Consider the following 12589-nt stretch of genomic DNA (forward strand, 5'->3'; position numbering starts at 1 on the left):
CTGTTTAACCTCCATACATTGCTTACTGCCATATACATATGGATATATCATATGTTAGTGTTGAATAGGGTCAGTCAGCTATCCCCTTAGGACCCACCTATAATTGCTGCCCTGCATCCGTGTGTATCCCTACCCCGAGAGATCTATTTTTTTAACTTTGTTATATGATTTTAATTGTATAAATAAAATAAAGTGTCTTTTATATATCAATATGGACTTATATCTGATTTGGGAGAATACTCCAATTTTGTAGGCTTCATATATAGTTTGGGAGTACCCTGACCATAGTTACAGTGCTGGCCAAAGGTATTGGCACCCCTGCAATTCTGTCAGATAATACTCAGTTTCTTCCTGAAAATGATTGCAATCACAAATTCTTTGGTATTATTCTCTTCATTTAATTTGCTTGCAAGGAAAAAACACAAAAGAGAATTAAGCAAAAATCAAATCATTGATCACTTCACACAAGACTACAAAAAAGGGCCGGACAAAAGTATTGGCACCCTCAGCCTAATACTTGGTTGCACAACCTTTAGCCAAAATAACTGCGAACAACCGCTTCCCGTAACCATCAATGAGTTTCTTACAATGCTCTGCTGGAATTGTAGACCATTCTTCTTTGGCAAACTGCTCCAGGTCCCTGATATTTGAAGGGTGCCTTCTCCAAACTGCCATTTTGAGATCTCTCCACAGGTGTTCTATGGGATTCAGGTCTGGACTCATTGCTGGCCACCTTAGAAGTCTCCAGTGCTTTCTCTCAAACCATTTTATAGTGCTTTTGGAAGTGTGTTTTGGGTCATTGTCCTGCTGGAAGACCCATGACCTCTGAGGGAGACCCAGCTTTCTCACACTGGGCCCTACATTATGCTGCAAAATTTGTTGGTAGTCTTCAGACTTCATAATGCCATGCACACGGTCAAGCAGTCCAGTGCCAGAGGCAGCAAAGCATCCCCAAAACATCAGGGAACCTCCGCCATGTTTGACTGTAGGGACCGTGTTCGTTTCTTTGAATGCCTCTTTTTTTCTCCTGTACACTCTATGTTGATGCTTTTTCCCAAAAAGCTCTACTTTTGTCTCATCTGACCAGAGAACATTCTTCCAAAACGTTTTATGCTTTCTCAGGTAAGTTTTGGCAAACTCCAGCCTGCCTTTTTTATGTCTCGGGGTAAGAAGTGGGATCTTCCTGGGTATCCTACCATACAGTCCCTTTTCATTCAGACGCCGACGGATAGTACGGGTTGACACTGTTGTACCCTCGGACTGCAGGGCAGCTTGAACTTGTTTGGATGTTAGTCGAGGTTCTTTATCCACCATCCGCACAATCTTGTGTTGAAATCTCTCGTCAATTTTTCTTTTCCGTCCACATCTAGGGAGGTTAGCCACAGTGCCATGGGCTTTAAACTTCTTGATGACACTGCGCACGGAAGACACAGGAATATTCAGGTCTTTGGAGATGGACTTGTAGCCTTGAGATTGCTCATGCTTCCTCACAATTTGGTTTCTCAAGTCCTTAGACCGTTCTTTGGTCTTCTTTCTTTTCTCCATGCTCAATGTGGTACACACAAGGACACAGGACAGAGGTTGAGTCAACTTTAATCCATGTTAACTGGCTGCAAGTGTGATTTAGTTATTGCCAACACCTGTTAGGTGCCACAGGTAAGTTACAGGTGCTGTTAATTACACAAATTAGAGAAGCATCACATGATTTTTCAAAGGGTGCCAATACTTTTCTCCACCCCCTTTTTTAGGTTTGGTGTCGAATTATATCCAATTTGGCTTTAGGACAATTCTTTTTGTGTTTTTTTCATTGAAGACAAATTAAATGAAGATAATAATACCAAAGAATTTGTGATTGCAATCATTTTCAGGAATAAACTGAGTATTATCTGACAGAATTGCAGGGGTGCCAATACTTTTGGCCAGCACTGCATGTTATATATCCATGCAGTTCGGTCTGTCTATTTATAAAACAAGACATTTTGGTCTACACATCAGACCTTCATCAGTAAACTGTGATTATAAATTGTACAAAACACAAAAGCCCATGAACATGCAAAAATCATGTCACTTGAGAAATATGTAGACAAAAACGAGATACATCACATATGGTTTCTCATAGGGTAAGAAATATAAATAGACCAAAGAAAAGAAACCCCAACAGAAAATATCATTGGTATTCATATAGACCACACATGTCAAACCAAATCTGGCCTGCAGGATGGTAATATTTCCCGCGACACTAGAACCCCCACCCCTATGTGGGGCCCATTATTCTGTATGGAGGACTATGTGAGGCCCATTATACTGTATGGAGAACTATGTGGGGCCATTATTCTGTATGGAGGACTATGTGAGGCCCATTATTCTGTATGGAGGACTTTGTGGGGCCATTATACTGTATACTGGTTGATCCACGACTTTGTCCAAGTTTTTCATTTTGGCCCTCTGTGTGTTTTGAGTTTGACATCCCTGATATAGACTAATGATAAGTCACACACTGAACCGCAGCTAAAATCACCAGTAAAAAGGAGGATTTTGAGGAGTAAGTTCCATAAGGTGGTCAGAGTAGATTATATAAGAGTTAGGCTATGATCACACGTTGCATTTTTTTAATGCAAATTTTCAGCTGCGTTTTACAGTACCAGCAAAGTCTATGAGATTCCAGAAATCTCATGCGCACACCTTGGTTTTTGTTTGATCAGTATTTTGTGCTTTGCATGTGACGCGCCCCCTGGGCCGTGGGGATACCCGGAGCCGGGCCTTGTAGATGCTGGGGGTTTTAGTCACCGTGGCGGTGACCCGGTTCGTGGCCCAGGGCGGTCAAACCAGGGTAGTCTATGTGTATCTGGTTTAAATAGTCCGACTACGCCACCTGTAGAATGCGGTTATTGGGAACCGCCGCTGCGGAGCAGTCCACTGAAGCTGGTGATATGCACAGCAAGGTAGTGTAACTCCCCACAGGAAGAGTGTAGCTTCAGGGCAGCGTGTAGGGATGATGGTGGTGATGGTGCAATGTGTCGCGGTGCAAGAATGATCACAGAGTCCAGATGATGCAGTCCCAGATCTTTTACTCACGGTTAAGCAGTTCCACTTACAGGGCCAGTGTAAGAGCCCACGGCATCCTGTGCTCACGCAGTAAGGGGCTCGGTCGACCCTCAGGTATCTCTGGAGCATTTAGCAGGACCCCCTTCAGTGTGTCCTCTCTCCTTGTACCTCACCCCTAACGGCATCTCTGTCCAGTGTCCTCGGGCCTTGGCGGGCGACGTGTGTTCCGTCCCCTGGCCCTATGTGGCTACCTTCCTGGTGGCTGGTGTGGACGGCTTGCTGTACTGGAAGTGCTGCAGCATCTGGTTCCCAGTTGAGCCCTGTAGTCTCTGCTGGTTGAGGGATCCGGTTCCCTTCTTCTGGCCTGACCCCCCTACCTCCTGGCAGCGGCGGGCGTACGGGTGGCGGTTGCACGGCCCGTACCCCTAGGGTCCCTTCGGTTCCTGTCCTGGAGCCTTCCTGCTCCCCTTGCCTCTCTTCTCTCCTTTCAGGCTCAGGCCTCTTAACTAGACCTGCCTGTGGAGCAGAGCTCGTACAGAGCCCCTGCTCCTGACACTCTCCTCTGACTGACTGAGCCCTGAACCAAGAAGGTTCCTAACTTTTATACTCCCTACTAATGTGCTCCCAGGATCTACGTCCTCCACCCATCCACTACATAGTTCCCCCTCTCTAAGTGGTTCCTCCCCACTCTAGCCAGGGATCAGGGACTGTGCTCTCCCGTAGGAGCAATCTCGCCCTGTCCCCCGGAAATGTGGTGTAGTGGATGTAGTGTTAGGGTCCTGAGCCATACTCCTTCCTTACCTGAGAGTGAGATACCACACCTCTGGGTGAGATGCAATACCTCTGTGGCGACCGAACCCTCAGGGGCGCCACGCATGTTTTTTTACAGAGTAGAGCATGTCACTTCTTTCAGCGTTTTTCACTCATTGGAAGTAATGGGTGGTGAAAAAAACGCTGAAAAAACGCCCCAAAACACAGGCGTCAGGTTTTTCAGCCTTTTTTGGTACCAAAACAAGAATGAGATTTTTTTTTCCACTAAACTTTATGTACATGCATAAAGAGACAAAAGGACAGTGAAAAAAAACACAGCAAAAAAAGCAAGAAAAATCCTAACAAACCTCCTGGCAAGAGATCAGATTTTGTTGCAGAAAAAAAACGCTGAAAAAACACAATGTGTGAACATAGCGTTAATGTGTAAAACAGTGCCTCAGACATAGTGCTAAGTATAGGGAATGATGTTCCCAGAAAGCCTTACCGGATTGGCCAGTGAAAGAAATGTCAGAAAAAGGCAAGTGCTGAGGTGAGTATCCACAGTTCTGGTCAGGAGAAAAGTGCGTAGGAGGGAGGGTGTGTGACCAATCGGACAATCGGATCGCACTCACCCATAAAAGTCTATGGGTGCGTGTTAAACATCGGACTGCACTCGGATGTCATCCAATTGCAGTGCGATTACCACGGATGTCGGCAATGGACGAGATGGAGAAAATACTTTTACCGTCTCCTCCGCATCTGTGCTGCGATTATCTGCGAGACGATCGGAGTGCAGAGCACTGACACTCAGCCCACACTCGTAGCAAAGCTGGCGCAGAGTGTCATTAGCATATCGCATCCGATGCTCTTGGATCGAATGCTATACGCTAATGTGACTCCAGCCTTACTCTTATCCTAATCCACTCTGACCACCTTGTGGAACTTCCTCAAAACCCTCCTCCTTACTGGTGATTTTAGCTGCGGTTCAGTGTGTGATTTATCATTAGTCTATTTGAATACCAATGATGTTTCCATTGGGATTTCCTTTCTTTTCTTTGGTCTATTTAGATTTTTTACTCTATGAGAAGCCATATGGGATGTATCTCAGTTTTTATTTTCATATTTCTCACATGACATGATTTTTGCATGTTTATGGGCTTTTGTGTTTTGTAGAGTTTATAATCACAGTTTACTGATGAAGGTCTGATGTGTAGACCAAACCGTCTTGTTTGTTGGATTGAAGTAACTTTATAATAAACTCCACAACCAATAAGTTGTCTGAGTGCCAAGTTTTACATTTCATTATACTATGGGATAGTATTCCACTTGGGTACCTATAAGCCTAGAAGTGCTGTGTCATCTATTTCTATTCTAGAACACTGGTCGCAACTTAGAACTAAACCGCTTCAAGACATGGAAGTACTTTACAGTTAAAGAGGCATTGCATAAAAAGTTATCTTGTTGATAGGTGATAATTTCTAGATCGGTGAAGATCCAACCTCTGAGACCATCAGCAATAATCATAACGAGAGACTTTTGTGCCCCACCTGAGTGGTGTTGGGGGTGATCAATTATGTGCTTTTGCAGTTACTTGATCTATATAAAGTACCTACATTTATAGGGTCACACATTTGAGGCGAAAAGCTTGATAACTTGACGATCCGGCTTGATGTCATCATTGCGTCATGATCAGGGGAGGATTAAGAGTAGTCAGGGCCCCGGGCAGTTTATAAAGAATGGACCCCCTCCCAGATACCCATTGTATCACGTGACATGTCACATGATCCCGTTTGATAGATCATGTGGAAGGTCATGTGAGTAACACTCAGGTGCTCATCTGTAAATGGAAAACAACAGAGATAGCGGTGCATGCAAATGTTTCCCTTGTGTACAGCACCATACATAACGTAGCGCTGTACATAATTGAGCAGGACGGGAGATTAATTTTTCCAGATGTCACATAGAGACCGTAACTGTTGTGGAAGCCTAAACAATAGGCTGAAATTAATTCTGCTCTATATTAACATATTAATTATAAAAACATTTTTATTAATTGTATGACTTAACCCCTTTTGCCCGAGGGTGGTTTGCACGTTAATGACCAGGCCAATTTTTACAATTCTGACCAGTGTCACTTTCTGAGGTAATTACTCTGGAACGCTTCAACGGATCCCCCTGATTCTGAGATTGTTTTTTCGTGACATATTGTACTTCATGATTTTGATAACATTTCTTCGATATCACTTGCGTTCATTTATAAAAAAAAAAACGGAAATTTGGCAAAAATTTTGAAAATTTTGCAATTTTCAAAATTTGAATTTTTATGTCCTTAAATCAGAGAGATATGTCACACAAAATACTTAATAAATAACATTTCCCACATGTGTACTTTACATCAGCACAATTTTGGAACCAAAATTTTTTTTAGTTAGGGAGCTATAAGGGTTAAAAGTTGACCAGCGATTTCTCATTTCTATAACAAAATTTACAAAACCATTTTTTTAGGGACCACATCACATTTGAAGTCACTTTGAGAGGTCTTTATGACAGAAAATACCCAACAGTGACACCATTCTAAAAACTGCACCCCTCAAGGTGCTCAAAACCACATTCAAGAACTTTATTAACCCTTCAGGTGCTTCACAGGAATTTTTGGAATGTGGAAGAAAAAAATTAACATTTAACTTTTTTCACAAAAATGTTACTTTAGACCCAATTTTTTTTATTTTCACAGGGGTAACAAGAAAAAATGGACCCCAAAATTTGTTGTGCAATTTCCCCTGGGCACGCAGATACCCCATATGTGGGGAAGAACCACTGTTTGGGCGCACGGCAGGGCTCGGAAGGGAAGGAGCGCCATTTGACTTTTTGATTGTAAAATTTGCTTGAATAATTAGCGGACACCATGTTGCGTTTGGAGAGCCCCTGATGTGCCTAAACATTGGAGCTCCCCCACAAGTGACCCCATTTTGGAAACTAGACCCCCCAAGGCACCTATCTAGATGCATAGTGAGCACTTGGAACCCCCAGGTGCTTCACAAATTGATTCATAAAAATGAAAAAGTGTTTTTTTTTTCCAATGTTTAGGCACACAGGGGCTCTCCAAACGCAACATGGCGTCCGCTAACAATTTGAACCGATTTTCCATTCAATTTGTTAGCGGACACCATTTTTCGTTTGGAGAGCCCCTGATGTGCCTAAACAGTGGAGCTCCCCCACAAGTGACCCCATTTTGGAAACTATACCCCTCAAGGATTTTATTAAGGGGTATAGTGAACAATTTGAACCCAGAGGTACGGCACAGAATTTGATAACATTAGGTCATCATATTGAATAAGTTGTCATTAGTCTTGAGCGCAACTGCTCGCTACTTGAGTTTGCATCAGGTACTCAGGTATGCACCATGTACTGCGTGTGCTCGAGTCCCTGCCCTGCATGTCTCACGGTTATTAGACACCCAAAAAAAAACATGCGGGAATCGCTCGTGCATGGCAGGCAATCCCCGCAAAGTTTTTTTTGGCCGCGAAGCATATGGGGCGGAGACTCGAGCATGTCACTCAAATACCCACGATACTCAATGCATACCAGAGCACCCGATGCAAACTCAAGTAGCGAGCACTTGCGCTCAACACTAGTTGCCATATCGTCATCTTTTTTTCTTACTTTTGAAAAAAATCCCAACCCCATCACAACCCTAACCCCAAACCCAGCCCTAACCCTAGCCCAACCCTAACCCGAGAGTTTTTTTACGCCGTTCCTCGTGCGGTATAAGTGATTAGACGACTTTATTCTTCGGGTCGGAGTGATTACAGCGATACCAGAATCATATGGGGTTTTTATGACTGACAGCTGTCACACACTAAAAGACGCATTTTTTGTAAAATCTAGTTTTTGCATTGCCATATTTTGAGAGCTATAATTTTTCCAGATTTTGGCAGACAGAGTCATGTGACGGCTTGTTTTTTGCGGGATGAGTTGACGTTGTTATTGGTGCCATTTTAAGGCACGTGACATTTTTTGATCGCTTTCTATTCCGATTTTTGGGAGGCAGAATAAACAAAAACCAACAATTGAGGAATTGTTTTTTTTATTTTTTTTTTTATTCTGTTCCGCGTGTGGTAAAATTGATAAGGCAGCTTTATTCTTCGGGTCAGTACGTTTACAGCGGTACCACATTTATATATCGTTTTTCTATTTTTGCACTTTTACATAATAAAAGCAATTTTATAGAAAAAATTATTTGTTAGCATCGCTTTATTCTGAGAGCTATAACTTTTTTATTTTTCGGCTGATAAAGCTGTATGGCGGCTTGTTTTTTTGCGGGACGAGATGACGTTTTCAGCGGTACCATTTTTATTTATATTAGTCTTTTTGATCGCGTGTTATTCCATTTTTTGTTTGGCGGTATGGTGATAAAGCATTGTTTTTTGCTTCGTTTTTTATTTATTTTTTTACCGTGTTCATTGAAGGGGTTAACTAGTGGGACAGTTTTATAGGTCAGGTCGTTCCGGGCGCGGCGATACCAAATATGTGTACTTTTATTGTTTTTTTTTGATAATAATATTTATTGATGTGTACATTATATTTTTATTTTTGGTGGATTATTTTTTTTATTTTTTTTTAAATATTTTTTTAATTTTTTTTTCACTTTATGACACTTTTTTTACTTTTTTACTTTGTCCCACTATGGAGCACCATCCCTGTGCCATGCAGGCTGTCAGCGCTGGACAGGGAGAAGATTGTTTGGAGATGCACTGCGCATGTCCAAAAAATCTTCCTGCTGTCTGGTGACCCGGATGTTGTCATGACGACATCGGGTCGTCATGGCAACATCCTGGAAGCCACGGCAGACAGCGCTGGAGGCCGGAAGAGGAGGTGAGTATCGGCGATCACCTCCCCTTGCCACCGCAATGCTGCGATCGACTTCGATCGCAGCATTGCGGGGATTAATGTGCCGGGAGCGGTGCAGGACCGCTCCCTGCACATATTACCGGGTGTCAGCTGTGACAATAATCAAATAAATAGACATGTCCTCTATGATTGTTTCTATTGGATCTGTCTTACCCTAGGCATTGGTGCTTTCTCTATTCTTCATTACTTCCAGCGCTGTGGGCTGTGCTGATTTGCATTTCTGTGGGTGGGCGCTTGGCCTCTGCCCTGATTGGTCTGTGCTCCTGTCTCCCTCTGCTTGTCGGTGCGTTCCAGTGTGGAACGCATGGCTGCGGATGGTCACTTCCTGTCCCCGCCCCTTGGTCTCGTCATTTCCGGGATTCCCCCGGCACTTACATGTGTGCTGAGGGGAATTCCCTTTCAGTTCAGGCACTTCCTGGTGTGTGGGTGGCGGTGCGTTCCACTGTGAACTGCACGCCATCCCTCCCCAGCCAGGTGCAGCATGAATAACGAGACATAGCCCGTGCACACATGATATAAATGGGGAGTATGTAATTTGTGGATGTGGAACCACTATTTAGGATTTCCCTCATCACTATTTGATGTGCGGATTTTGGGATTATTTTAACCCTCCGCAATCCAACCCACACTTTCCTTCCTATCTTTCTACTTTGACCATTTGGGATTTGTGTTCTTTTTTTAGTATATATACCTCCATTATCTGGGACATTGACTCTACACCCCTGATGAAGCCATAAGCATTTGGCGTAACGCGTAGGTTATTTATACTTTTTTCTTTCTTTTTTCTGTGCATCTCCAATATTTATTTGGTACTGTCCTTATTCCTATATCATTATTTTTGTATATTTGAATTAATTTATGGGCTTAGTGATGTTTATATATTTTTATTACGCTTCTTGATTAATTTATTTATTCGTACCATGCTATATATGCTTTAGTGATCTTTGGAATTATGTACCATTATCATTGATTTATATCTATTTCCAAATTTTTCCTTTTGGGTGATGTTTTCTTTCTGTTTTTTTGTCCTATGTGTTTTTAATCATGTTTTTTATAAGAATGTTTCATGTTTTTTGTCTTGAGAATAATAAAATTTTGTACATATTCATATATTGTTGATCCTATATTTGATTATTTATTATATTTGGTGCCCTTGAGTTGTCCCAATCTTCCTCTATTTCCAATCAGCAGACACCCGGCGGCGATCGCGCCCGCACAGCCTGCGTGCGGGCGAAATCGCCAGGGCGTATAAATACGTATCTGGTCCATAAGTCCCAGGGCACAGATACGTACTAATACGCCCTATGTCGTAAAGGGGTTAAAATTAAGTATGCTGACATCCCCCTATATACAGTATGAGCCCCCATATAGCCCCCCTACATACAATATGAGCCATCAGATTGCTTTGATTGTTGATTGTGGGGGCTATCAACCTATGGGGCCTTTATACTTGTAAACCATAACAAAAAAAAAACCTTAAAAATTCTCTTTAGCTTAAAAACCCCACACATAAAGACATAAATGCACACACAACTGCACAGAAAAACAGTGATTTAAAACAAAAAAAAGCAGAAATGAGCGGAGATGGGGACTAGTTTCACCCTTCACAATTCCCTTCCTGAGAGTGGAGGTCAGTACCCTAGGTTCGGTATGGCGCCCTCACTCCTCGTCGACCGCCCCTATGTAGCCCAACCACTGCTCTAACTGACCAGGCCTCCTGAATAGGGGATCAGATAATGTGTAATGAATATACACTGCTCAAAAAAATAAAGGGAACACTGAAATAACACATCCTAGATCTGAATGAAATATTCTCATTAAATACTTTGTTCTGTAAATAGTTGAATGTGCTGACAACAAAATCACACAATCATCAATGGAAATCAAATTTATTATCCAATGGAGGCCTGGATTTGGAGTCACCCCCAAAATTAAAGTGGAAAAACACTCTACAGGCTGATCCAACTTTGATGTAATGTCCTTAAAACAAGTCAAAATGAGGCTCAGTATTGTGTGTGGCCTCCACGTGCCTGTATGACCTCCCTACAATGCCTGGGCATGCTCCTGATGAGGCTGCGGATGGTCTCCTGTGGGATCTCCTCCCAGACCTGGACTAAAGCATCTGCCAACTCCTGGACAGTCTGTGGTGCAACGTGACATTGGTGGATGGAGCGAGACATGATGTCCCAGATGTGCTCAATTGGATTCAGGTCTGGGGACCGGGTGGGCCATTTCATAGCTTCAATGCCTTCATCTTGCAGGAACTGCTGACACACTCCAGCCACGAGGTCTGGTATGGTCCTGCATTAGGAGGAACCCAGGGCCAACCGCACCAGCATATGGTCTCACAAGGGGTCTGAGGATCTCATCTCGGTACCTAATGGCAGTCAGGCTACCTCTGGCGAGCACATGGAGGGCTGTGAGACCCTCCAAAGAAATGCCACCCCACACCATTACTGACCCACTGCCAAATGAGTCATGCTGAAGGATGTTGAAGGCAGCAGATCGCTCTCCGTGGCGTCTCTGTCACATGTGCTCAGTGTGAACCTACTTTCATCTGTGAAGAGCACAAGGCGCCAGTGGCGACTTTGCCAATCCTGGTGTTTTGTGGCAAATGACAAGCGTCCTGCACAGTGTTGGGATGTGAGCAAAACCCCCATCTGTGGACATTGGGCCCTCATACCACCGTCACGGAGTCGGTTTCAAACCGTTTGTGCAGACATATGCACATTTGTGGCCTGCTGGAGGTCATTTTGCAGGGCTCTGGCAGTGCTCCTCCTGTTCCTCCTTGCACAAAGGCGGAGGTAGCAGTCCTGCTGCTGGGTTGTTGCCCTCCTACGGCCCCCTCCTCCTGGTGTACAGGGCTGTCTCCTGGTAGCGCCTCCAGCCTCTGGACACTACGCTGACAGACACAGCAAACCTTCTTGCCACAGCTCGCATTGATGTGCCATCCTGGATGAGCTGCACTACCTGAGCAATTTGTCTGGGTTCTAGAGTCCGTCTCATGCCACCACGAGTGTGAAAGCACAACCAAAATTCAAAAGTGACCAAAACATCAGCCAGAAAGCATTGGTACTGAGATGTGGTCTGTGGTCCCCACCTGCAGAACCACTCCTTCATTGAGAGTGTCTTGATAATTGCCAATAATTTCCATCTATTGTCTATTCCATTTGCATGTGAAATTGATTGTCAATCAGTGTTGCTTGCTAAGTGGACAGTTTGATTTCACAGAAGTTTGATTAAGGGTATGTGCCCACGTTGCAGAAATGAAGGGCACATACCCTTACTTGGAGTTATATTCTGTTGTTTAAGTGTTCCCTTTATTTTTTTTGAGCAGTGTATATAAATATATACAATATAGATACCAGTGGGCTGAGGGGTATATATCAGAAATATTATTCAACAATCTGACCAGAAAAAACCCTAACAAAGTCCAAGAAGAAACATAGATGATGTCCTTGTCAGACAAAGAATAAATGGTCGGTCAGTGTCAGTGCAATTAAACCACAAAACATCCATTTACCTCATAGTCGCGTTTGTATGGACATGGACTATCATATATATATAATATATATATATATATATCTATCTATCTATCCTATATGGCCTGAACAGTTGTGTACTTAGATTAATGGCATCTTCTTCCGACGCGTTTCCCCTTTTGGTCATTCATGGGTTCATCAGGGAATTCCTTCAATCAGGACCAGAAAAGGAGATCATAAGCCTTAAGGCCCCGTCACACATAACGATATCGCTAGCGAGATCGTTGATGCGTCACGGTTTTCGTGACGCAATAGCGATCTCGCTAGCGATCTAGTTATGTCTGACAGGTAGCAACGATCAGGCCCCTGCTGTGAGATCGCTGATCGTTACAAAGCTTCCT

At 43.4% G+C, this 12589-nt stretch overlaps 1 protein-coding gene across 1 annotated transcript in view; it reads right to left on the bottom strand.

Moving 5' to 3' along the window:
• The window catches only part of LOC141271011 (dickkopf-related protein 3-like), a 144498-nt gene extending 135496 nt beyond the window's left edge, over window positions 1-9002 (bottom strand). Inside the window, exon 1 of the mRNA XM_073681115.1 lies at window positions 8860-9002. Coding sequence (XP_073537216.1) covers window positions 8860-8868 — 9 coding nt within the window. The 5' untranslated portion in view covers window positions 8869-9002. The remainder of the gene's footprint in view (window positions 1-8859) is intronic.
• Window positions 9003-12589: the final 3587 nt, after the last annotated feature.

The sequence above is a fragment of the Phyllobates terribilis genome, unplaced genomic scaffold (assembly GCF_046119375.1).
Source record: "Phyllobates terribilis strain yellow unplaced genomic scaffold, ASM4611937v1 Scaffold_5__5_contigs__length_657084704, whole genome shotgun sequence".
Lineage (NCBI taxonomy): Eukaryota > Metazoa > Chordata > Amphibia > Anura > Dendrobatidae > Phyllobates > Phyllobates terribilis.